At 39.5% G+C, this 27,062-nt stretch overlaps 1 protein-coding gene across 1 annotated transcript in view; it reads left to right on the top strand.

The window, feature by feature from the left end:
* Nucleotides 1–27,062, top strand: part of BRWD3 (bromodomain and WD repeat domain containing 3) — a 136,071-nt gene that overhangs the window by 7,653 nt on the left and 101,356 nt on the right. Inside the window, exons 5-6 of the mRNA XM_084869408.1 lie at nucleotides 14,245–14,395; nucleotides 16,415–16,513. Of these exons, the coding sequence (XP_084725534.1) occupies nucleotides 14,245–14,395; nucleotides 16,415–16,513 (250 nt within the window). The remainder of the gene's footprint in view (nucleotides 1–14,244; nucleotides 14,396–16,414; nucleotides 16,514–27,062) is intronic.

Genomic DNA, 27,062 nt, shown 5'->3' with positions numbered 1-27,062 from the left:
AAACAGCGCTCCCATCACACCTCTGCTGCTGCCACTGTCAGCAGCGCAAGCCTCTGATGGCCCTGGTTATCTGAACCTCGGGCAGCCCTGGGTGGCTGGGAAGCCACCATTCGAGGCTTGTATGTGCTTTGGGTGTCAGTTGGGCAGTCGACATCTGAGGTTTGCCTGCACCTTGGGTAGGCCCTGGGCGGCTGGGGGGCTGGGGGGACTGGGGGACTCTGAAGATAGGCGTGTGAAGTAGCCGGACCCGCCTGCAGGTGGGCCCGGCTGTGTTGCATGCCTGCTGCCCTGGCAGGGCTGAGGGGACTGGGTGCTGTCATCTTTGAGGGCGTGACAGTCAATTAGCATATGCCCTCCTTATTGGCTATGGACACTACCATCTTTGTGAAGGTGTAATGGTCAATTAGCATATCCCCCCTTTATTAGATAGGATATACATATGTATGTATTTTAAGGCTTTTCTAGTCTGCTAGGTGTTTCTGAATTCTTTTATTGGACCTTGCTTTACTGAGAAACTTCTAAAATGTGGGTTGATCCCTTATCTTTATCTTGATACTAGAGGCCTGATGCATGAAATTCGTGCGTGGGGGTTTGGCAGGGGTTGTCCCTCAGCCTGATCTTGGCCTGCAAAGACGCCAGCATCCCTCACCTGGCCTCTAGCCAGAGGTTCCTCTCCTCCTTCCGCACAGCCTCTGGGAAGATGCTTGTCCTGGTGCCTCCTCAGGGTCCCGGCCCATGATACCCTGCAGCTCGGGTACTTGGGTGCTTCCTTGCCTGACTGTGCATCAGCTGCCATGGGAGCCTTGCCTCAGGAGTCACCCCCTTGGACCATACTACTTGCAAGTGTGTGGAGGGGCGGCTTCAGCAGCAGTGATTTGATGTCTGTAGCGTGCCCGCCTGACACCACCCTACCCCTCGCTGCAGTGCGATGCTGGTCCTATCTGGACTGTTGGCAGGGGGCTTCCAGTCTGCGACTGGGGCTGCTGGGCTGCGACTGGGGGCTGCAGGTGGAGGACCCTGGAGCTCATAGGGCTCTGTCAGCATCGCAACCCCACAGGTTCCTTCCCTCCCTCCTAATGGCTGGCTGGGGTGTGGACGCTGGGCTCATGGCCCCACAGGTCCCCAGAGGTCCCTTCCCTCCTGCCGCACAGCCTTGGCACTGGCGCTGGGCTCAAGGCCCCACAGGCTTCTTCATTCCCGTAGTATGGCAGGCCAGGGCGTGGACTCTGGGCACGTGAACTCTGGGCTCAGGACCCCACAGACTTCTTCCTTCCCTTAGCAAGCCTGGCAGGCCGGGGCACGACCTCTGGGCTCATGGCCCCAGAGGTCCCTTCCCTCCCGTAGCACAGCCATGGCTCAGATGCTGATGCGAGCTCAGTGTCCAGCTCCCAGTTCTCTGGCCAGAGACCCCTTCCCTCCCTCCACGGCCAAGGAGCAGATACTGAGCTCCTGTTGCCTGGGCGATGCCTTCAGCATCTGCTATGGGCGCTGCCATTTTTGTCACGGAGTGATGGCTAATTTACATATTACTCTTTTATTATATAGGATTATATACTTTCAAGGTTATCGTACCTGTAGTGCTTTTTTGAGGCAGTGTAACCCAGGGAATACTTGAGCCTAGGTGGATGGATCTGGTGGTCTCATTCCTGAGGCTATCTTAAAACTAATAAAAAGAAATGCTGTGCTGATCGATGTTTCTCTCTCATCGAAGTTTCTAACTCTCTATCCCTTTCCCTACCTCTCTGTGAAAAAATGAACAATATCTATATTATTCAAACAGAGAGAGAGAGAGAGAGAGAGAGAGAGAGAGAGAGAGAGAGAGAGAGAGAGAGAGAAATGCTGTGGGTGATGGTTAGCATTTTCAAAGGAAAGTGATAGGAAATCGTAACACTTTGTATTCCACCCTGCCAACCAGTGGTATCACTACAATCCAAAGGCCTTTATTTCCCCTTTTACATATTTCCCCCCCTCTCCTTCAAATTCAGCAAACAATAAAACTCAACACATTATAAAGCTATAATATCAGATTATTACAGATATTTCTATTTTACTGAAAAGTACCAAGAAGAAAATATTATTATTTTTAATGTTTTCTTCCAGTCTTTTATTTTTTTGTACATGTATTATTAAAAGTTTTTTTTTTTTAATATATTTTTTATTGATTTCAGAGAGGAAAGGAAAGAGAGAGATAGAAATGTCAATGATGAGAGAGAATCATTGGTTGGCTGCCTCCTACATGCCCTCAACTGGGGTTCGAGCCTGCAACCCGCTTGTGCCCTGACCAGGAATCTAACCGTGACCTCTTGGTTCGTAGGTTGATGCTCAACCACTAGAGTTATGCTGGCCAGGCTAAATTAATTTTTTTTCATTGATTTTAGAGAGTGTGGAAGGGAGAAGGATAGGAAGAAAAAAAATATTGATTTATTGTTTTCACTTATTTATGCCTTCATTGGTTGCTTTTTGTATGTACCCTGACCAGGGATCCAACCTACAACCTTGACATAACCAACTGAGCTACCCGATCAGGGCCCTCATTTTTTCTTTTTTAACTTAATCTTTAAGGAGCATCTAAAATTTTGAGATAGTGTGTGCTAGTCACCATCCAGTGAGTTTACTGGATGGGGGTGTATTTTTCTCTGCCTGGAATGCCCTCTCTTTCCTTTGTCTGTCTTGTGGACATTTTCTTAGCCTTCAAGTGTGAAAGTAGACATGAACTAAGTCCTACTTCCAGGCCCAAATTAGTACTGTGCTCCTTTGCTTCCTTAGCTCTAGGTGCTAACTTCTGGGCATGTAGCTTTGGTTTGTTTCTATTTGTTTCCCCCACTGGGACTGTGGGTCCCCTTAATTCAGGAGTTTAATCTTTCATTGCATGCCTATACTTTATGACAGAATAAATGAGTACCTGAGTAAATGATTATGTTTTCATTTTTATCAAATCATATGAGGTGGTTATTATTACTCCCTGTTTTACAGATGAGGAAGCTTAGGCTCAGAGACTGAGTAATGTTACAGACCACATATATAGGAAATGGGGATGCTGTAATAATTCACAAAGTCCTTCCTACTGTACCGCACTACTAGAAGGCATCACAGCTAGTAAATTTTAGAACCTAAATAATCTAGGTTCTCAGACTTCAAAGCACCATGCTAGTGTACTTTCATTGATATATTTAAATTTCTGTGTTTTTCCAAAATCTGTTTTGTTTTCTGTCCCTAAATGTAAAAAAAAAAAAAAAAAAAAAAAAAGCGCGCATGTGACTAATTTGTTACATCTTCTATTCCCTCCCCTACTCCACAGCTAAATAACAATCTCAGATAAATGTTGCATTTCATTTCCTGAGCATATGATCCCAATTTGATTTTTCTTTTTACTTGTGTAGTCATGATCTTAGTTCGAAAATAAAACACACAAACAGTTCTGTTTTATTTGTTTTTTAGAGTTGCTGGTCTGATCCTATTATTTCTAAAAGCCAATGTAAAATATCATTCACAATTGAAAATTAGTATTTCAAATGCAGCATTTGATGCAGATATTAGGTAGGTACCATTTGCATTTTATTCAGTGCCCAGTTGGATTCCTGTTAACTAAGTATGATGAGTAGGATCATCTCAGTGCATTCTGTGATCCTCTCAGTTGTCATAATGATTTTGAAAGGTGGTGATTCAGTTGTTGGATTTGCTCTTTAGGTCAGGCAATCTTCCTATTTCGAAGGTTTATAATTTAGGCTTCATTTAATTTTCAGTTTATTGAAATTTATAGTTTTATTGATTTATTTTATTTTTTAATTTTTAAATTTTTAATTTTTTTATTGATATTTTACAGAGAGGAGGAAGGGAGAGAGAGAACCAGAAATGTCGATGAGAGAGAAACATCGACCAGCTGCCTCTTGCACACCCCCTACCGGAGATGTGCCTGCAACCAATGTACATGCCCTTGACCGGAATCGAACCTGGGACCCCTCAGTCCGCAGACCAATGCTCTACCACTGAGCCAAACCCGTTTTGGCTATAGTTTTATTTTTTTACAGCCTTCATGTTCATAATTTTTTAAATGACTCAATAGGACAGTAGAAAGAGCAGTAGACAGAGAGACTAGAGTTCTGATCACTCGTTGAGACCATTGGACTTCACTTCTCTGGGTCTGTTTTTCCTACCGTAAGATGTGGAGTTAGTTTGATTATGTATAAGGAAAAGTCCAGTTCAAAGATTCTATAATTTAACTCCTTGGAGCTGTTTTATAGAATAATATAGAAGTTTGTATTATACTTTTGAAATTTGCTTTTAGAGAATTCTTCAGATCTCAAAATGCTTGTTGTGTTACCTGTTGGCCATTATATTCCAGAGAGGAATGTGGTTACATAATGAAATTAGAATATTTGAACTTCCATAGAAAAAAGTTGCTTAATTTATATTAAGCCATAAATTTCATAGAATATTTTAGTCCATATTTTAATATATTTTATTTTATATTACATTATATCTCTAATTCTAATGACGGTAATTAAGTGTTCTTATGCCTTAAAAGATCATCTTTAAAACATTCCAGTTTTAATTAAAACAAATGAATTAAAGTTAACATTAACTACCACTTATAAGTCCTGAAGTTTGATTTAGAAGAAACTATTATTATAAGAACTGTGTTGATATAGTTTGGAAGCTTACTATTATTTTTTTAAAGGAGAAACAAGTTCGAAATCAAAAGTATTGTTTTTGTCATTGATTATAGAATCTATATTTTTATAGTACTGTTTTATAATCAAATTTTTATTGATATTAGAGGAATATACTTAAAATGGGACTACTTAGAAATTGATCAGTTTTCTGTTGTATAGGGTGAAAATCAAACTTGTGAAATTTATTTAATGGTTTATAATACAAATCTTCAAGGATGAGAATTTCGTTGTAGAAAAACCTTGTTTTGCTTAACTAATGTTTATGTGTTTTTAAATTATTGCAGAGGAATTAATAAAAAATTTATATAATTAACAGTAAATCAAACATCATTGTTTCTGTAAAGTGAAGAAATCAGTACTTAAGATGTCAGTTTGATATAATTCTGACAGGTTTTTATTTAATAAGAGGTAATTCTAAAAATTCCTATTAGAGAATTTCCATTTTCTGGATTACATATTTCTAGATATATTGTAATTTCTAGAGTACTTAGTTAGATTTTTATAACCTTAGTAACTTGAGATGGGATAAGTAAAAGAGAATTTGTAAAACATAAAATGCCATTAAAGCCCTAATTCAGGGTATGGCAAAAGTAGGTTTACAGTTGTTCATATGGAAAATAATACAATAATTAATAAATAATAATATAAGAATTAACTGTGTTTCACATACTCACAATTGTAAACTTACTTTTGCCCCACACTCTATAGCAGTTACTTGATGGAAAAGTAATCTCTGATATTAGAAATCCAGTTTATTCAAGGTAGTATTGGGTCGGGGAGAAAAGCATAAGCTATTATAGATGTTAATATTCAGTATTTTAAGGCATCTATATAATAAAAGCCTAAGCAACAATTAAGGTGGAATGACCAGAATGACTGGTCACTGTAATGTGCAATGACCACCAGGGGACAGACACTCAACACAGGAGCTTCCCCCCTGGTGGTAAGTGCACTCCCACAGGGGGAGCAGTGAGTTGAGCAGTAAGGAGCAGTGAGTAGGTGAGTGGTAAGGAGCGAAGGATCCTGGACTGGGAGAGGGATGTCCAACAGCCAGCTTAGGCCTACTCCCCACGGGGATTCCTGGACTGCGAGAGGGTGCAAGCCGGGTTGAGGATACCCCCAGTGCACTGATTTTGTGCACTGGGCCTCTAGTATACACACACACACACACACACACACACACACGCACACACACATATTTATATACCTTTAAAATATATGTGTGTGTGTGTGTGTGTGTGTGTGTGTATTTTTTAAGGGTGCTAACTATGTTTGCATGTAGGCATATTTAGGGAATCCCCTAATATTGAAGGAATGAATTACAAATTAGTATTTTAGGACATCTGTGTCTATAAATAACAAGAAATTGTTTTTAGCTGCTCTTACTTTATTACCTATATGTTTTACTGATAGTCCTATATAGTTTTTGCTTAGGAAACAACCAGAGATGTGAGAAATTAATGATAGATTTTTTTTCCCCTTAATCCTCACCTGAGGATATTTTTCCATTGATTTTTTTTGTGTGTGTATGTGTTTTATTTATTTATTTTATATAATCTTTATTGTTCAGATTATTACAGGTGTTCTTCTTTTTTTCCCACCCATAGCTGCCCTCCACCTGATTCCCCACCCCATCCCATGTCCTTACCCCCTGCCACTGTCTTCATCCATAGGTGTAAGATTTTTATCCGATCTCTTCTCACACCCCTCAGACTCTCTTCCCCCTCAGAATTATCAGTCCACTCCCTTTCTATGCTCCTGATTCTATTATATTCACCAGTCCTTTCTGTCCTTCAGATTTTTTATTCACTTGATTTTTAGATTCATTTGTTGGTAGGTATGAATTTGATGTCTTTTTGTTGTTCATAGTTTTTACCTTTACCATTTTCTTCTTCTTCCTCTTTATAAAGAATACCCTTCAGCATTTCATATAATACTGGTTTGGCAGTGATGAACTCCTTTAACTTTTTCTTGTCTGTGAAGCTCTTTATCTGATCTTCAATTCTGAATGATAGCTTTGCTGGGTAGAGTAATCTTGGTTGTAGGTTCTTATTGTTCATCACTTTGAATATTTCTTGCCACTCCCTTCTGACCTTCATAGTTTCTGTTGAGAAACTATGGGTACTCCCTTGTAGGTAACTAACTGTTTTTCTCTTGCTGCTTGTAAGACTCTCTCTGTCTTTTGCCCTTGGCATTTTAATTATGATGTGTCTTGGTGTGGTCCTCTTTGGATTTCTCTTGTTTGGGGTTCTGTGCATTTCCTGGACTTGTAAGTCTATTTCTTTCACCACGTAGGAAAAGTTTTCTGTCATTATTTTTTTCAATAGGCCTTCAATATCCTGCTCTCTCTCTTCTTCTGGCACCCCAAAAATCTGGATATTGTTATGCTTAAAGCCATCCCAGAGGCTCCTTACACTATCCTCACACTTTTGGATTCTTCTTTCTTTCTGCCTCTCTGGTTGGGTGTTTTTTGTTTCCTCATTAAGATCTTTGGTTTGACTCTTGGGGTACTTTGATCTACAGTTGAGTTTCTCTATATTCTTTATTTCAGACATTGTATCCTTAATCTCTGACTGGTCCTTTTCTATTTTTTTTGGTATTCTCATTAAGGTTCTTGGAGGTCTCATCAAGTTTCTCAAAGGTTTTTAGAAGATTCTTGAGTAACCTTATAAATGTGATTCTGAACTCTGTGTGATCCAGTAGGTTACTTTCCTCCATCTCTCCCATTTGTGATATGCTTCTGTGTCTCCGCATTTTGGTTGCTACCCTGTGTTGATGGAGTGGCTTTGTGTGGTAGGTGACCTATAGGGGCCAGTAGCTCAGCTTCCCCTATCACCGAGGTGGTTGCTCTTGGTACACCCCTTTGTGGGTTGAGTGCAAAGTCTTGGTGTAGTTAAGCCTTGATTGCTGTTGGTACACTGGGAGGAATTGACCTCCAGGCCAATTAGCTGTGAGGACCCGCTGTGTCTATAATGGAAGAACTGCTGCGCTAGAGACATGCTTATGGTGCAGGCCTTATTTCAGTGGGACTTTGGTGCTTACTGAGTCCGCCTCCTGAATGTGTCACTTATGGATGTGAGGAGTTGAAGTCTGGTGTCTCATACTGACCATTAGGTACACTGGCTTCTGGTTCTCCAATGGGGTGCAGTGCAGCTACTGTCTGAGGCCACCGTGCAGGAGCTACAGTGAGAACCACAGTCCTCTCCTCCCTGCTTGGAGCTTGGAGGCTTTGGAGCTGTCTGTACCAGGTTGCAAGTTTGCTCAGTTAAACTGCTATAGAGAAGGCCATTCATATGCAAAAGCCGCTGCTTGGAGCTTGGGTGTGTTTATAGATTGTGCAGGGCGGAGTCTCAGGGCGTCACGCAGGGGTCTTCAAACTACGGCCCGTGGGCCACATGCGGCCCACAGAGGAGTCTGATGCTGCCCGCCAGGTTTTTTGGGCAGTGAGCGCAGCCGAGGTGTTACAGTAGGAATTAGTAGTTCATATAGTCCGGCCCTCCAGCTCTCTGAGGGACCGTGATCTGGCCCCCACTTTAAAAAGTTTGAGGACCCCTGGTAGGGCATGGCAAACTGCAATGGCTGCCAGTCAGCCATCTCTGCCTCTCTGACTGCTTCCCTGCATCTTGCGCCCCAGCACAGCAAACAATTATTCTTGAGCGCAGCTCTGCAAGCAAGCCACCTTCACTTTCTGACCCGATGGCAGGCAGTCCAGCTTCTTTCCAGAAACTAGATTTCAGAGAGATTGGGGGCTTGTCTCTCTTTGGGTTGAAGAAAGCAACGCCCTCTGCCCGCCGGGATCCACCACCAACCCGTATCGCGTGCTTACGCTCGTACCTCAGTTTTTCAGCGCTTGTGCCCTGATTGCTTTTTTCTCTTTCAGTCTAGTTGTAGAGCTTCCACTCAGCCAGCTTTCCCGTGGTTCTGGGTGATAGACGTTTTGTCTTTTAGTTGTAGTTTTGAAATTGTTGTGCATGGCAGCAGTTTAGGTGTGTTTACCTAAGCCACCATCTTGGATATTAATTAAAGAATTTGCTTGATACTTTGCTCCATCTAGAAATTAAACCTTGTAAATTCACATCTATCTATAATAATCTATAATAATAAAAGTGTAATATGCTAACTAGACCGGATATCCTTCCGTCATTCTGGACAAAACCGGGGCTGTGAGGGAAGCCTGGGGTCCTGGGTGCCAGAGGGAAGCTGGTGCTGGCAGCTGGTGGAAGGTACTTGCAAGAATTTTGTACATCAGGCCTCTAGTTTAAAATAATCAGGTTAAGTAGCCATTCTTTTCTAAGAATCATGACCTATAGCCCAAGCCCCAATTATTTTGGTAGATTAAAATTGGTTTTTGAAGGTACTTACAAAGATAATGGTCAGGAAATAATTTTTAAAAATCACAACAGAATCATTTATTCCAAGAGTTCTGAATACATGTTGGATTGTACGTCTTTGGCCTGTTTTTTAAGAAAAGAAAAAGGCACCCTAATATAAGAACCTGTGGTTTTTCTTTTATGAATTCATATGATATTGCTTAAAGATATACTTTGGCAGACATTACTTTGGTTTTTATTCATTTATTGATTCACTGAGCAAATATTGCTCAAACATACATAATCTCTTGCCTCATGGTGATCATTAGTGATGATTTACAAAATTATTTTTTTATCTTGTGGTGGTAATATGTCAATGTGTGTACTATGTAATGGTAGACATGTACATTTTTATTTACATTTATACTAGAGGCCTGGTGCATGAAATTCATGCATGGCGGGGGCGGGGTCCCTCAACCCGGCCTGCACCCTCTCCATTCTGGGACCCCTCAGGGGATGTCCAACTGCACATTTAGGCCTGATCACTCCATCCGGAACCACTGGCTCTTAATCACTCACCTGCCTTTTGCCTGATTGCCCCTAACCACTCTGCCTGTCTGCCAGGTCACTCCTAACCTCTCTGCCTCCGGGATCAGGCCTAAACCAGCAATTGGACATACTTCTCGCAATCCGGGACTGCTGGCTCCTAATCGCTGCCTGCCTGCCTGATTGCCTCTAACTGCTCTTCCCTGCCATCCTGATTGCCCTTAACTGCTCCTCTGCCAGCCTGATCACCCCTAACCATCTCTGTCTCAGCTTCTGCCACCATGGTTTGTCCAGAAGGATGACCAGAAGATGTACCGTTGACCCAGTGTAATTAGCATATTATGCTTTTATTAGTATAGTCAGCTCAGACAGCAATAATAAAAATATCAAAAATTTGTGTGCTTTAAACAACAGAAATATATTTTTCTCACAGTTCTGGAGGGTGTAATTTGGGATCAGGGTACCAGCATAGCATCGTCCCATATACCAGAAAGTGGTGGATTTATTGCCAGTTAGGGCACATATCCAGGTTGCAGATTCAATACTCAGTCTAGTGAGTGCAGGAAACAATGGAACAGTGTTTCTCCCTTCTTTTCTCTGAGATCAATTAAAATGAATGATAAATAAATAATGTTCTCTAATTATGGTTTTAACAGGAAAGATATTAGTGATCCATGGGGTGAAAAATTCATTACAACACATATATACAGCATGACCCCATTAAAAAATATTTATTGATTTCAGAGGAAGGGAAAAGGATAGAAACATCAATGATGAGAATCATTGATTAGCTGCCTTCTGCATACCCCTCCTGAGGATCAAGCCTGAAATTTGACCAGGAATCATATCATGACCTCCTGGTTCATAGATTGATGCCCAATCACTGAGCCCCACCAGCTGAGCCCCATTTTTATCCATAACAGGCACATGAGGTACATTGGCAAGATCTCACTCCTAGATGAAAGTCTGAAATTGCCCAAACTCCTTTGCAGCTAGGTTTCTGGATATGAATTCGTTTCTGCCAATCAGATGTGCTTGCACAGTATTTTGAAGGCAGAAGTGGGGCAGAGGCATCTTCCCGCAGTTTGGGCTGTTTGCTGCTGGTGATCATGTTTGCAGAGATGTGGAGGTTTTCTGCAGCGGAATCCAGGCTGTGCACAGACAGTTGTGTCAGAGGCAGTGCCCAGTGACCTGTTTTGTGGGAGCTGGAGGGCACTTGCAGGGGCAGTAGTTTCCTGATCCCGGGTCACAGCTATTCCAGAGTGTCCCTAGAATTCAGTTGTGGCTGAGGGGGCAACTTCTCCCACTGGGCAAGGAATCTTTCCTGGGGGCCCAGCCTATTACCCTCTCCTCCAGCTTTCTGATGATTTCCCAAGCACCAATTCCCAGTGCTAAATTCTTTCCTGCCTAAAATAACAAAGATCTAAAAACATTTTGGATCTTCTTCTTTCAACGCAAACAATGCTGCACAGGGTCAGGTCTGAGAAGTGGGTGGCAGAAGGCTCCCTTCTTTGAGTCTCAGTTTCCTCTTTTGTAGGACTGAGACCAAAGATTATCTGTTCACTGGAGGCCCTGGAGGTGGGGTCTCTCAGCCCATCCTGCCCTCTCTCACAGTCCAGGAGCTCTCAGGGGCGGGAGGCGACATGGCAATCAGGGGAAGGCAACGCCCCCATTACACCTCTGCTGCTTCCACTTCTGGCAGCACCAGCCTTGACCAGCCCTGGTTGCCTGAGTCTCAGGCCGCCCTGGGTGGCTGGGCATCTGCCATCTGAGGCTTGCCTGCATCTCAGACATTGGCTGGGCAGCTGCCATCTGAGGTTTGCCTGCGCCCCGGGCCAGTCCTGGGTGGCTGGGGAGCTGAGGGGGGGACTGGGTAGGGGACTCTGGAGGGAGGCACGCAGAGTGGCTGGACCTGCCTCGGGGTGAGCCTGGCCTTGCCACACACCTGCCACCCTGTTGGGGCTGAGGGGACTGGGTACCACGATCTTGTGACTATGGGCACTGCCATCTTTGAGAGCATGGCAGTCAATTAGCATATTCCCTCCTTATTGTCTATGGGCACCACCATCTTTGCAATGGCATGAGGGTCAATTAGCATATTCCCTCTTTATTAGATATGATAGTTACTAAAGACCATGGCAGCTGTGTTTCCTGAAGATGGCCACAACATTTCCTATCCCTTCTGTGGCCTTGCCACTTTCTGCCACTCCTCTCTCTTGAAGTAGTGCTGAACTCTGAATTCCAAGGCCAAGGTTGAAAAGGCACAAGGTTGCAGCCCTGCCCACCCCACCAGGATTTCCAGCTCTGGCCCTGCCCACGCTGCTTGGGGCTCTGTCTGGCGTGGGGCCTTACCCTCCTGGTTCACTTCCCCTCCTGTTGGTGGCTCAGCACCTTGCTGCACATCATGGCTCACCTACTGGTGCTGCTGTAAGAACCCACATCTGGCCTTGCACCTCCTGGGTTCTGTGCCACTGTCCCCTGTGCCCCACGGTCCCTATTCATTGTCTCTTTTATGGCCTTCATGTTGAAGTTTCTTTGTCAGATTTGAATATTGCTACCCGTTTTTTTGTTTTGTTTGTTTGTTTTTCATTTCCATTTGCCTAGAATTTTTTTTTTTCATCCTTTCCCTTTCATTCTCTGTGAGTCTTTTTTACTGAGATGGGTCTCTTGTAGATAGCATATATATGATTAATGTTTTCTTATCCATTCAGCTACCTGATGTCTTTGGATGGAAGTATTTAAGCCATTTGCATTTAAGGTTATATTTTTAAAATATATTTTATTGATTTTTTTTACAGAGAGGAAAGGAGAGGGATAGAAAGTTAGAAACATCACTGAGAGAGAAACATCGATCAGCTGCCTCCTGCACACTCCCCACTGGGGATGTTCCCACAACCAAGGTACATGCCCTTGACCGGAATTGAATCTGGGACACTTAAGTTCGCAGCCGATGCTCTATCCACTGAGCCAAATCAGTCAGGGTTGAGGTTATTATCCCCCGCTCCAAGGTTATTTTGGATAGGTACTTAATTGTTGTTATTTTTATTCTGTATGCCTGTGTTCCTCCCTCTTCTCTCTACTTCTTCTTACAATAGTCCTTTTTGCACTGCTGGTTTGGTCTAATAAAGTCATTTAGTTTTTTGTTTTTGTCTGTGAACCTCATTATTTCACCTTTAATTTTGAATGATATCCTTGCTAAATAGAGTAGTCTTGGCCTCAGTCCCTTGCTTTTCATTATTTTGTATATGTACTGCCACTTCCTGGTTGTCTAATGTGTTTATATTGAAGAATCAGTTGACAATCTAATGGGAACTACTTTCTATCTCTCTTACAGCCTTTAAGATTCTTTCTCCTTAACGTTTGCATTTAATTATAATGTGTCTTGTGGTGTGCCTTTTGGGGTTCATCTTGTTTGGGACTCTGTGTTTCCTGTGCTTGTATGACGGGTCATGTTTTCTGTCATCATTTCTTCAAACAAGTTCTCTATCCTTACTCAGACTCTTCTCCTTCTGGCATCCTTATGATGTGGATGTCATGAGGGTTCATGTTATACCATGGCTCCCTTAAACTTTCCTGCTTGCTAATCCCACCCCTCCCCCCCCATTTGCTGTTCTGAATGGGTGTTTTTTCTTACCTTGTCTTCTAAAATGTTGATTCAGTTCTTAGCTTCTTCTTGTCTACTGTTGAATCCTTCCAGTGTATTTTTTATTTCAGCTCTGTCATTCTTCATTTCTTTTTAAAAAAATATATATTTTATTGATTTTTTTACAGAGAAAAAGGGAGAGAGATAGAGTTACGAACATCGATGAGAGAGAAACATTGATCAGCTGCCTTCTGCACACCCTCCACTGGGGATGTGCCCGCAACCAAGGTACATACCCTTGACCAGAATCGAACCTGGGACCTTTCAGTCCGCAGGGTGACGCTCTATCCACTGAGCCAAACCAGTTTCAGCTCTTCATTTCTAATTGATTGTGATTCAGGGTTTCAACATCATTTTTCATGCTTTTTTTTTTTTTTTTTTTAACTTCTTTATAGATCTCATTAATTTCCTTGTAGTTATCTCTAAGTTGTTTGAGCATCCTAATTAACATTACTTTGATTATTTATCTCACAAATTGCTTATATCAATTTCATTTAGTTCCTTTTGTGGGATCCCTGGTCACCAAGGAGGAGGGGTCATGTGTCTTGGCGGGGAGGGTCCAGTCATGGCTTCTGGCTGGTTGCCAAATGGCAGTGCCATTTATCCAGAGGCACTGGGCCAGGCACAATGTTTAGTGGTGGTAGGCCTGTGCATCTTGGGGGGTTGGGTCCCAATGGCAGAACTGGTTGCATTACCTTAAGGCACCAGTCATTCAGGGCATGCTGGGTCAGTGGCAATTCCCCTCATCCCATTTCTGCCCTCTGCCATGTTGGTTTTCCTTAAAAGTAATACCTTTTGTTTTCATTCTTATCATTTAAATAGAATCTATATCCTCTGATTATTGAACAGTTCATTACTACTGAATAAAACAAGTACTAGAGTGCCGTGTCCTTTAAATTATACTGTTTAAAATTTTGTGGCTGTTTCTTATATTTTGTTGACATCTTAAATATTCAAAATATTATTCTTAAAATTTAATGTACTTAAAATTGGACTTTGTTTTATGATAGAACAGTTTGGTAATGGAATTGATTAATGTTTTGTTTTCCTGTATTTTATTTATGGTTTTTAGGTGGCAGCCAATGCACACATTCCTCCAGACTACCTCCTTAAAATTTGTGAGCGGATTGGTCCCATACTAGATAAGGAGATCCCTCAGAGTGTTCCTGGGGTACAGACATTGCTCGGTGTTGGTCGGCAGTCTCTGTTACGGGATGCCAAAGGTAAGATTTTCTGTTTTCTGAGTTGTGAGTGGAGAATAGCATATTTTTAAGTTAAGTAAATGTTTGCATGCTTTTCTGAGCACCAAATTTTTTTAGTACAAGTAAGTGTTTAGAGACCTAAAAGGAGTCCTTTTTTGTAAAGCACTAGAGGTAAAGGATATAAAATCTCTGGAATAGAGATATTAAAAGATTGCTGCTCTGATTAGTATAGTATAAACTACACTTCAATGTTTTTAATATTTATGAGTCTTGATATCATCCTAATCACATAGAATATTTTATAACAAGTCAATGAAAATTATATTATGTAAAATTATAATTAAAATATTTATTTTTAAAAATTATTATTTTTAAAGTATTTTTAAAATTTACTTTTTGAGAGAGAAAAAACAAATACTGCTGTGAGAGGGAATCATCGATCTGCTGCCTCCTGCACACCCCCTTCTGGGGACTGAGTCTGCAACCCGGTCATTTACTATGACCGGAAATCAAACTGGTAACCTTTCACTGCATGGGTCAATGCCCATCCATCTGAGCAACACCAACCAGGGCAATTTTTAAAATTACTTTTTAATTTTAGCAGTTCCTTTCTGTAGGTCCATTGTTTTATTAATTGTTTATTTTTTTCATATTATTTGGCCATTTCTGGAATTAACTTTTTATTTTCTGAGTTGATAAATATATACTTCAAACACATTACTATTATTGATTTTTAGAAAGAGAGTAGGTAGGGAGAGAGAAATAAATAAATTTGTTGTTTCAAATATTTACATAATTATTGGTTGATTTGGACCCCAGATCAAACCCACAACCTTGGCATATCAGGACAATACTCTAACCAACTGATCTACAGGGCCATAGGTTGTTAATTGTTTAAATAATCAAAAAGTGCTAGAGGGCTTAAGGGGTTTTATTCCTTAGCTTTATTGAGGTATAAAAATTGACAAATAATATTGTATATTTAAAAAATACAGTTAAGCATATCAATTTATCAGTACCTGTTCAATACAGTTTCTCTCCCACTTTTTCCCCCCAGTCTTTTACATATTTTTCCTAAATTTTTACATGAAACCCTAATATATAAAATATATAAAATAGTGTTTTATGAACATAGACATATGAAATTACATGTTAAGGATACCTCTTAGTGTGATAAATACTTCAGGTCTAGCAACCAATTTATTTCTGTTTTGTATTATTAGCATAATTTTTTTAAGATCCTAATATACAAGTATAAATAGTTGCATAAATTATACCAGTGTTTAAACATCTTATTTTATAATTTAAGGAAATTCTTCAATAAAGTTAGTAATTTGAGGCTTTTAAGAGAGTAGCAGAATATTTTGTTTCAAAGTTGAATTAGAAATATTTAGTATGTGCTTTGGTCTTTTGATATAAGCATAAAGGGCAGACAGAAAGCACAACTATTTATAATCAATTATCATGTGATATGCATTTACCTATTATGGCACAAATGGAAGACACTGCATAACATGAGCATTCACTGAGAACAAATGTTTCCGAATTTAATCTGGCATACGTGTATGTAGTTTTATCCTTACTTATATTGTTTTGTATAAGTAGGTATGTATAAACTTAAAGGCAAGAAGGACCAATGTAAACTTAAAACCTTATTAATCTCATGATATTTACATGAGATTCAAATATATGTGTAATAAAAACTTCAGCTCTAGATCTGCACAGAATAAAATATCCTGATGATATATTAAGGTACTTGTATTCACTAGTCATAATGTATATGGTTTAAAACATAATTAAATACATGCATTATATGTTTATTTCGGCTTTAGCAATTACAAAGTCTATTTTCCAAAATCTATCTTTATTGTTGAAAGTATTACAGATGTTCCCTTTTTCCCCCATTGACCCCCTTCACCTTAGGAAGAAATATATTTTAACAAATTAAATTGAAGTTAGACATTTGCCTCAGAAGTGCAGTTAAAACAAAAAAACAACACTGTTCTACTCCGTGACTAACCTTTGAATCTTTTTGTATAGACTGTAAGAGTACACTATGGAATGGGTCCGCTTTTGCAGCTCTACATAGAGGCAGACCTCCAGAACTACCTGTAAATTATATGAAACCTCCAAATGTGGGTAAGTAATGTCCATGTGAGTTATAAATATATTTTTTATTTGTTCCTTCCTGAACTTATTATAAAGCCAATAATAGGTATGAGGATTAAATTTGAAGTATAAACAAACTATTTACATTCTCGATTTTCATGGTGGTTCCACATTTTTAAAATCATTTTTACCTAAAGCAAATTTAATCATAGTTTTGTAAAAGGTTAGCTCATGTTTTCCATTCTTTCTTGCCTTCCTTCCTTTCTTACTTCCCTCCTTCCCTCCCTCCCTCCTCTCTCTCTCTCTCTCTCTCTCTCTCTCTCTCTCTCCTTCCTCCCTTCCTTCCTTTTTTCCTTCCTCTCTTCCCTCTATCCCCACCCCCTTTCCCCGTTCCTCCCTCCTTTATATCCTCCTTCCTAGCAGAAGCATTTTTATATCTTTAGGTGTTTTTAACCATGTGGATGACTATTTACATATCTATCTGTTGAACTCAACAATTTTACCGGGATCTATGTAAATTTAGCTTTCAGAAGGTAATAAAAGTTTCCTGAAAGTCACATGTCCTATTTAGAATATTTCTGAGTTTTCTCTGGTAACTACTATGAATAAATATTAGTAGTGGTTCCCAAGGTAGTCTAGCTATAGAACCATTTATAATAAAGTTAAATTTTAAAGAATGTGTAAAACAAAGCAGCTGGGTGAGTAACTGTCACTCTTTTTCCCTATTTTCTCTCTTCAAAAAAATTATTTCATACAGTGCCTAGAGAATAGTTCTTAAATTCAAGTTGAAAAATAAGAATATTTTTTAAAAGCTATACTAGCTTTTAGAACTTATTTACCCTAAGAGATTAAATAAATTTAGGCTAGAGATAATTTTAAAATATATTTAGACAAATCATTGATAAAGATTCATAAGGTTTATTAAAGTAAATTGGATACTTTGATATATATTGCTTTTACCCTCCAGTGTTTCCCAGTATTCACTTTTATTCATAATTAAGTTATTAAATTTAATTGGAATATATTTTATTATTCATTTATTTTTGTTCAAAAGTTATATTTTAATCACAATATCAACATTTTTAGTCATCACATGTGAAGCACTAAAGTGTAACGTCTTTCTTTCCTTTCCTTTTTAAGAATTCTTTAAAAATAATTTTTTCTTTGTTGATTAAGGTGTTACATATGTGTCCTTATCGCCCTGTTGCTCCCCTCCCCACTCATGCCCTCACACCCCTGTTGTCTGTGTCCATTGGTTACGCTTATGTGTATGCATACAAGTCCTTTGGTTGATCTCTCCTCCTTACCCCCACCCTCCCCTACCTTCTCTCTGAAGTTTGATGGTATGATCGATGCTTCTCTGTCTTTGGATCTGTTTTTGTTCATCACTTTATATTGTTCATTATATTCCACAAATGAGTGAGATCATGTCCTATTTATCTTTCCCTGACTGGCTTATTTCATTTAGCATAATGCTCTGCAGTTCCATCCATGCTGTTGCAAATGGTAAGAATTCCTTCTTTTTTACTGCAGCATAGTATTCCATTGTGTGGATGTACCACAGTTTTTTGATCCAATCATTTGCTGATGGGCACCTAGGCTGTTTCCAGATTCTAGCTATTGTAGATTGTGCTGCTATGAACATAGGAGTGCATATATCCTTTCTGATTGGTGTTTCTAGTTTCTTGGGATATATTCCTAGGAGTGGGATTACTGGGTCAAATGGGAGTTCCATTTTCAGTTTTTTGAGGAAACTCCACACTGTTCTCCACAGTGGTTGCACCAGTCTGCATTCCCACCAGCAGTGCACGAGGGTTCCTTTTTCTTCACATCCTGGCCAACACTTGTCATTTTTGTTCGTTGATAGCCATTCTGACAGGTGTGAGATGGTACTACATTGTCTTTTTGATTTGCATCTCTCAGATGATTAGTGACTTTGAGCATGTTTTCTTATGTCTCTTGGCTTTTCTTAAGTCCTCTTTCAAAAGTGTCTATTTAAGTCCATTTTTTGATTGGGTTGTTTATCTTCCTTTTGTTAAGTTGTATGAGTTCCCTGTAAATATTGGTGATTAAACCCTTATCAGTGATAACATTGGCAAAAATGTTCTCCAATGCAGTGGGCTTTCTTATTGTTTTATTGATGATGTGCAAAAGCTTTTTATTTTCATGTTGTCCCACTTGTTTATTTTCTCTTTAGTTTCCATTGCCCTAGGAGTGGAATCATTGAAGAAATTGCTTTGGCATATGTCTGAGATTTTGTTGGCTGTGGATTCCTCTAGTATTTTTATGGTTTCCTGTCTTATGTTTAAGTCCTTTATCCATTTTGTTAAGAATTCTATTAACTACTCATATGCCGGGGTTCTTTTCCCAGCCTTATAAAGGGTTCAGCATTCTGGAGGAAGGGGTTGATGTGTAGATAGATTAGAGTCCAGAGATGAAAGATAATTTTGAAAGGCATTGGGGGTTAGAGGAGCTTCAGCTGAAGGAACTAAAAGACTCTTACCTTGACCAGGGACCTTTGCTTTTATTCTAACACAATTTGTCTTAAGGCAAGGTGGAAATATACATTTCAAAGGGTAAGGTATCAAAGGATAGGGTACAGAAGCATTATCAGTTTGGGGAATAGCCTGCAGCTGTTCAGGTGTTTGGCCAACAGGAGGCAATAAAATGCCCGAGCTGTCTGGCAGCTAACTATCCTATACAGGTTTGGGGAAAGTGCCTTTTAGTCTTCCTGCTGTTTTTCTGTTGAATTCTTATATGGATATATGGAATACTCAGTGCCAGCAGGAAGTAGATCATCACCCTTACTGTTATCAGCAAAGGGGTTGAAAGAGTGGAGGTTCTGGATCATGGACATACATAGGATTCCTTTTTCTGGGCAGAAGCAGCCTGCAGAAAGAAGGCTGAGGCTCAGAACATCAAGCTAGGGAGGCTTATGGGAGGCTGCTGATCCTCAGTGGCAGACCAGTGACTGGGGTCTAAATTTTTTTCTTTTTATTAAATTTATTGGGGTGAGACTGGATAATAAGGTTGTACTATTGACGTGCTAGTGCCTCAAGTACAATGGTGATTTGAAGTGGTGAGACTGGACATGTTTGCCTTGTTCTTGATCTTTGGGGTAAAGCAGATAATCTTTCACCATTCATTATGATTAGATGTCCTTTATTAGTTTGAGGATGTGTCCTTTTATTCCTACTTAGCATCCATATTTTAAAACATAAATAGATATGTCTCATTTATTTTATCCAGTATATTTGGAATTATATGTTATTTCTTGGGGCTCATTTTAACTGTATTTTATGTAGAATAGTGCTACCCACTAGAACTTTGTGATAATGGAAATGTTCTATTCTATAACATGGTATCCAAAACAGTAGTCTCTAGCCACATGTGGCTGTGGTATCTGAGGAATTAAAATTTTTAATTTTTGGAAGTTTGAGTAATTTAGTATGCAATAACCACATATGGCTAATGGTTACTGTATTGGATAGTGTAGATCCAGAATACAGGAACCAGTAAGCAGCTCTCTGGATAGAAGTATAATTGGGTAATAATCTATTGACTAATGATTCATTTTATAAATTTAACTTAGACTGTTTCCAATTTTTGTACTTAGACACTACATTTACATTTTTCTATTTTGATTTTGTAACTTACTTTAAAAATCACATTGTGATGCTTCCTTCCAATGAAAGTTTTACAATTGTCTTTCATCAAAAACAATATAATTCTAAGCTTGTCTGGACTCTCCACTATATTAGACTATTTATTCAAATGTTGCCATTCTTTATGCATTTAATCAGCAATGCTTTTTAGTCATTAAATGAAATGGAGGTGAGGGAGCATGGGGATGAAATTTGGGAGTTCAGTCCTAGATTCCATTCTCTAGACTAACTACCGTAATACTTTAAATATATGTATACTTAAGTTTTCCAAGGTTGAATTTCCAAGTTCCTATAGGGTAAGAGCAAAGATGTCTATTAACATCATTACAGGTCTAAGCTCCAGTCATGCCATTTCATTAGCTGTTTGCTTGACTAAGCACATTGATTTTTTTTTTTTTTTTAATTTTTATTTATTTTTTAAAATATATTTTATTGATTTTTTACAGAGAGGAAGGGAGAGAGATAGAGAGCCTGAAACATCGATGAGAAAGAAACATCGACCAGCTGCCTCTTGCACACCCCCTACCGGGGATGTGCCCGCAACCAAGGAATCGAACCCGGGACCTTTCAGTCTACCACTGAGCCAAACCGGTTTTGGCTAAGCACATTGATTTTGCACTGTGCCAAAATTAAATCAAGAAGAAAATGAACCACATTCTAAATAATATTAATATGTAATGCCACTCAAAAGAAATTCCGGAGCATATGTAATTAATATTTGTAGTATTGTTTGAGATCTTGGACTACAATCACTAAATACTGTTATTTTGTTAATCCCTTTAAATATTAGTATTTGTTTTGGAAACCTTGTAGTAGTTACTAAAATTTCACACAGACACAACTCTTCTCCTGAGCTAGTTTAGTACCCTGTTTCCCCGAAAATAAGAGTGTCTTATATTAATTTTTTCTCCCAAAGTTGCGCTAGGTCTTATTTTCAGGGGATGTCTTATCTTTCCATGTGCTAGGTCTTATTTTCAGAGGATGTCTTATTTTCGGGGAAACACGGTAGCTTGTTAGTATAGAAGTAATTTTAAAACTGTTTCATATTTGTTTGAAATGAATATTTGCAAGAACTGGTATAATAGTTCTTATCCAACATGATAGAAGTATCCTAATTCTAAATACTTTTCATGAAATTATCCAAAGGAATGGCATCACAATGGCTTATTCATTTTAGTTTGGGACTGACATTATACCCAAGGAAGAAATATTCATTCTTATTTTTTCTAAGCTGAGTCAAGGGCCTAATGTGATAAGACTGTTTTTAAAGCTTTTTTCCCTTTATCTTTAGGATATTTGACATATAGCAACATCTTGTAGTTTATATTTTAGGTCTATAATTGACACTGCATACAGCTCAGGAGGCTTGCATTACCTCTGTAGCCAAATTAATATTTTTGTGTTCCCATAAACTTCTACTTAGCATTGATTGGCTCTTGATTTATTGCCCATTGTATGGTTATATGTTATACTTAAATCCAGAATTCACTTGGAGGGGGGAAACTTGCCTCTTGATGGTATGTAAATATAAATTGAAATAATGTAATTTAATTTAAACTTTTATTTGGTTGAGGTGACTGGGTTTTTGCCAGGAATACTTGTCACCCTCCCTCTTTCATTTTATCTAGTTCTTATCTTTCGCTCGGGGTTCGCTTTGTATTGCCTGCTTCCCTTTACTTACCACCTCCCTCCTTTTTGTATTCACATAATTGTCATGAAACAAGCTGCATCTAAAGCCTTTACTTTTATGTATTTGTAGAGGAACAAGGGATTCTTATCAAACCTGCAAGTAATTAAACCTGGAATATAAACTGAATCTTTTGTCTGTGCTACATTAATGAGAGCTCACTAAATATTAAATGAATGTAAGTGCTATAATTGCTGCCAGATCCCTTTTAAAGGCATTTATTATGGTTTTATACAGCTCATGAATTTCTAGCCCCTTTTATCCATTTCTAGAATCAGTATTGTATTAATATCCTATATAATAAAAGCCTAATATGCAAATTATCCCCTCAGGCAGTCCTTTGACCTGGAGTTTGACTGCTCACTAAGACATGCACTGACCACCAGGGGGTTGGTGTGGAACGTGGTGGGCATCAGCAGTGTGCCTCGACCTCTTGCTGGCTACCTGGGAGTGGGGGTGGCAGGGGCAGAGGTGTGAGAATGCAGGGTGTCCACTGAGCTTGCTCTCACTCCCCCTGCTACCCTCCCCTAGGATGCCAGGGCTAGCGCGCAAGGGAAGCCCCTGCACTCAGGTGCCGGACACCCACAAAGAACCCGTCCCACACCTGCGTGGCCTCTTCTGAGTGAGCCCGGCTGTAGCCACCAGAACCACAAAGAGCTGCTGGGAGAGAGTGTGTTGCCTGCCCGGCTTCTGTGTGGTGCTGCTGGGTGGCCTAGAGCCCCACACTGCACCCCGGCCCTCAGCATCTGGCCACACTCATCACATCTCCGTGTGGGGACTCAGGCGCCATGGCTCAGGCAGTGGGGGACACGCGAAGGTCTGGGGGCCCAGGTGCTGCCCAGGGCCCAGAGGTTAGCTGGGTCCTGCCCTTCAACGCCGGACACTTGTGCTTTGATCGCCAGCGAGGCCCAGGGACTGCACTTGTGCACAAATTTTGTCAGGGCCTGTAGTTAGGATTAATAATTTTAGTTGATCAATTTGAAATAAAACAGATTTTATAATGAATCTTAGTATCATCGGGAAACCTTTTTTCTAGCAAGGGCCATTGGATATTTATAACATCATTCACTGGCCATACAAAATTATTAATTTAAAAATTAGTCTTCTCTATTAGGCCAAACACTCAACTCATCCCTAGTGTCTTGGCAGTGCCAGACCAAATGATGTCGTGGGCTGTATGTGGCCCATGGGACAGACATCCCCTTCTCCTGCACTGTGAAATATAATATAATGAAGAATTTCTGTTTAGCCCTATTATGAACATTATTTCCCCTTTCCTCATTATTCATTTTTTAAAATTTTTTATTGTTTAAAGCATTGCATATAATATTCCATATGCCTCCTTTTTCACCCATTGACTTCTCCCCGGACACCTCCACCCCAGCACATGCCCTCACTCCGCTAGTGCCTGTGTCCATTGCTTATGCTTATATGCATGCATTCAAATCCTTTGGTTGATCTCTTACCCCCCCTCCCACCTTCCCCTGCATTCCCTCTGAAGTTAGATGGTCTGTTTGATGCTTCTAGTCTCTGGCTCTATTTTTGGTCACCAGTATATGTTCATTAAATTCCACAAATGAGTGAGATCATGGGATATTTATCTTTCTCCAACTGGCATATTTTGCTTAGCATAATGCTCTCCCGGTCCATCCATGCTGTTGCAAATGCTAAGAGTTCTTTTTTACAGCAGCTTAGTATTCCATTGTTGACATAGTATTTTCTTAGTCTATTATTGTCCTTTATTTATAGGACAACTGCATTTTAACCGATCAGAAGGTTGCATACTAGAATATGCTATTATTCTATTTTCTGATTAAAAACATAAAATTGTAAATGTTGACAAAATGACTTTTTTTTTTATAAAAAAGACTAATCCAACATTATTTTAGCCTTTTTAAATATAGCTTTTTTTCCCCTGAAAAACTTTGTATTTGAAGATGATATTGATGATTATGGGTGTGGTGTGAGAAACCTGATCTGTGAACAATGGTCTTTTCTGCCTTATGTGTACACTGAGTGGCCAGATTATGATGATCTCTGAATTCATAATAATCTGGCCACTCAATGTATGTCCTATAATAAAAGGCTAATATACAAATTGTCCCCTCGACCAGTTCAACCAGTGGGCAGGCCAGCCAACTGCCAATGTCTCCTCCCCCTGGCCAGGCTGGCCGGAACCCACCCATGCACGAATTCATGCACCAGGCCTCTAATATATATATATATATACTGAGTGGCCAGATTATTAGGTATGCATTCAGAGATCATAATAATCTGGTGACTCAGTGTATAAAGCCTTAAGACTGTTATTTTGTTAGCAGTGATTGGCTCAGCCTGGTATGTTTCTGATTCAATCTTAAGCTTCTGCTGAAAGCACCCCTGCTTCATTCTTCATCCTACCCCCACATTCCGAAGTTTATCTTTTTTTTTTTTTTTTTTAAATATATTTTATTGATTTTTTACAGAGAGGAAGAGAGAGGAATAGAGAGTTGGAAACATCGATGAGAGAGAATCATCGATCAGCTGCCTCTTGCACACCCCCTACTGGGGATGTGCCCGCAACCAAGGTACATGCCCTTGACCGGAATCGAACCCGGGACCTTTCAGTCCGCAGACCGATGCTCTACCACTGAGCCAAACCGGTTTCGGCCGAAGTTTATCTTTGAGGTAGGGGTTTAGCTACTGGTTCTTAGAAGTTGATAACTTTGCTTTATTGTTTTGAAGTTGTTTAGTGGATTTTTAAAAAATATATTTTATTGATTTTTTACAGAGAGGAAGGGAGAGAGATAGAGAGCTAGAAACGTCGATGAGCGAGAAACATCGACCAGCTGCCTCTTGCACGCCCCCTACTGGGGATGTGCCCACAACCAACGTACATGCCCCTGTCCGAAATCGAACCTGGGACCTTTCAGTCCGCAGACGGACGCTCTACCACTGAGCCAAACTGGTTTCAGCATGTTTAGTGGATTTGAAAACATTTCATATTGGCCCGATAGGCATCATATTGGAACATGATTTTAGTAATAATGTCTTTTGTCTTTCATTACCTTTACTAGGCAGGTCTAGAAAAGTTGTGTTGAATTATCCTTTAAAATAGCTGGACCTGCTATTTTCCAAAGTTTATTGGTAATGAGGCACTTTTAAATTCTCTAGGTTGCTTAATGGCCTCTATGAATATGAAGTTAGTTTGATCTATGGTTAAAACAATTCATTTTATCTTTCAATGCCATTTACAGAAGAATTGGAGCTATTCTACTTTTACATAATCTATATTAAAGTTTAAAAATTAAAAGTTAGAAAATCATACAAGGATTTGTGAACACTATGTATAGCATATTATTAGAATATGGGTGATAGATAAAATTGCTCGAGTTATGTGACTCATTTTTTTTAAAAATCAGATAATTTGTATACTTTTGGTTTCATCTGTAGTTTGATGCCAAGTTGATGATATGCTCTTTGTCTCAGCAAATATGGTAGTTATCTGGCTTTGGTTAAATACTATATCTTTTAGCATCATTGATCAGATGTTTTCTGTGATATATTCATCAGAATTCTGTGAGTTTTATGTTTCTTAGCAGTGAAAATCTCTTGTGTTTAGTGATTTTATGGTTTAGGCTAAGAAGTTGTTTCTTTTTTGGAGAAGTAAGAGGGGCATTTGTCAGTCTTAAATTGCTGGGTCGGTAGGGTAGTTTAGTTTCCTTGTTAAAGCTTCATCAACCAGAGACCACCAGGAATAAGCCTGTCATCTGACAAAATAAGATTTATTGATTCATAGTGAGGGATTATACTCCTGAGGAAACTTGGAAGTGCCTTCTTTTTTAAATGATAACTTCTTTTTAAAGAATATATAATATATATATATATATATTTTTTTATTGATTTTTTACAGAGAGAAAGGGAGAGGGATAAAGAGCTAGAAACATCGATGAGAGAGAAACATCAACCAGCTGCCTCCTGCACACCCCCCACCAGGGATGTGCCCGCAACCAAGGTACATGCCCTTGGCCGGAATCCAACCCGGGACCTTTCAGTCCGCAGACCGACGCTCTATCCACTGAGCCACACCGGTTTCGGCAATGATTACTTCTTATTTATTGAAAGACATCTAGTTGAGAAATAGAGAAATAATTGTTAGCATTTATGACAAATGGTTAGGATTAAGTTTCACTAATTCATATTTCTGAATTATACTTTCTGCTAATTCTAGAGCATTATATTCATGCAGCAGTGGTAGAAAAGTATTTAAATGCCCATCCTCTTGATAAAGCAATGCAAATTTGGCTCCCCAATGAAGAATTCTGAGGAGGATTTGAAGGAAGCCTGGATTAGTTTTGAATTGGTTGCTTCTGAAGCAGATTGAGAGAAGTGGGGATTAACTAGGGGTTGGGTGCAGCATTATGTAAGGCGGTTTAGGAATTGAGTATCTTTCTCCAGTAATAAATGAAAACAATAAAGCAAGCTGGAGGGTATTATTGGTAACAAAGCAGTAATCACTGGAAGACAGTGTAGTTATGATGTTTTACAACTACTCCATGACCTTGGGAAAAACAGTTTCCTGTTAACTTTAGAACCAGCTTTATCTTGTCTGCCCTCAGGCTTGATTAATTGCAAGGCTGCTTTTTTTTCTTTTTCAGTCCTGGCTGGTATTCACTATTTCAATCCAGGAGAGATTTTGATTCTTTTGACAAGTTGTTTTATAAATTTTTTAAAAGCACGTGGCTAACATACAGCAATTTGTTATTAAGGGCTTTTCTGGATGTTCTTAGTCTGTTTTGTTTTAGCTTAGAAACATTTTCTGACATCAGTTCAAAGTTCCATATAGAGTAAAATACTTTTAATACAAACATGTTTTTCCACTGTAAATAGAGAATGCATGGAGTAGACTAGTTGTCTACTAACAATTCAGGTGTGGCCGTTTTAGAATACTCTTTAAATCTTTGTAAACTTTGCAGTAAAACCCAATTTAGTAAAACCCAGTGTCCCTAACTGACTTTGTTCAGTGTCTTGTAGGTAGAGGAAAGACTGAGGGTTATATGTTGCTTTTTATTTTTATTTATTTTTAAAATATATTTTATTGATTTTTTTACAGAGAGGAAGGGAGAGAGATAGAGAATTAGAAACATCCATGAGAGAGAAACATCGATCAGCTGCCTCTTGCACACCCCCCACTGGGGATGTGCCTGCAACCAAGGTACATGCCCTTGACCGGAATCGAACCCGGGAG

The sequence above is a fragment of the Pipistrellus hanaki genome, assembly GCF_964339955.1.
Source record: "Pipistrellus hanaki genome assembly, chromosome: X".
In the NCBI taxonomy this organism is placed as follows: domain Eukaryota; kingdom Metazoa; phylum Chordata; class Mammalia; order Chiroptera; family Vespertilionidae; genus Pipistrellus; species Pipistrellus hanaki.
This window is presented reverse-complemented; position numbering and strand designations above follow the sequence as displayed.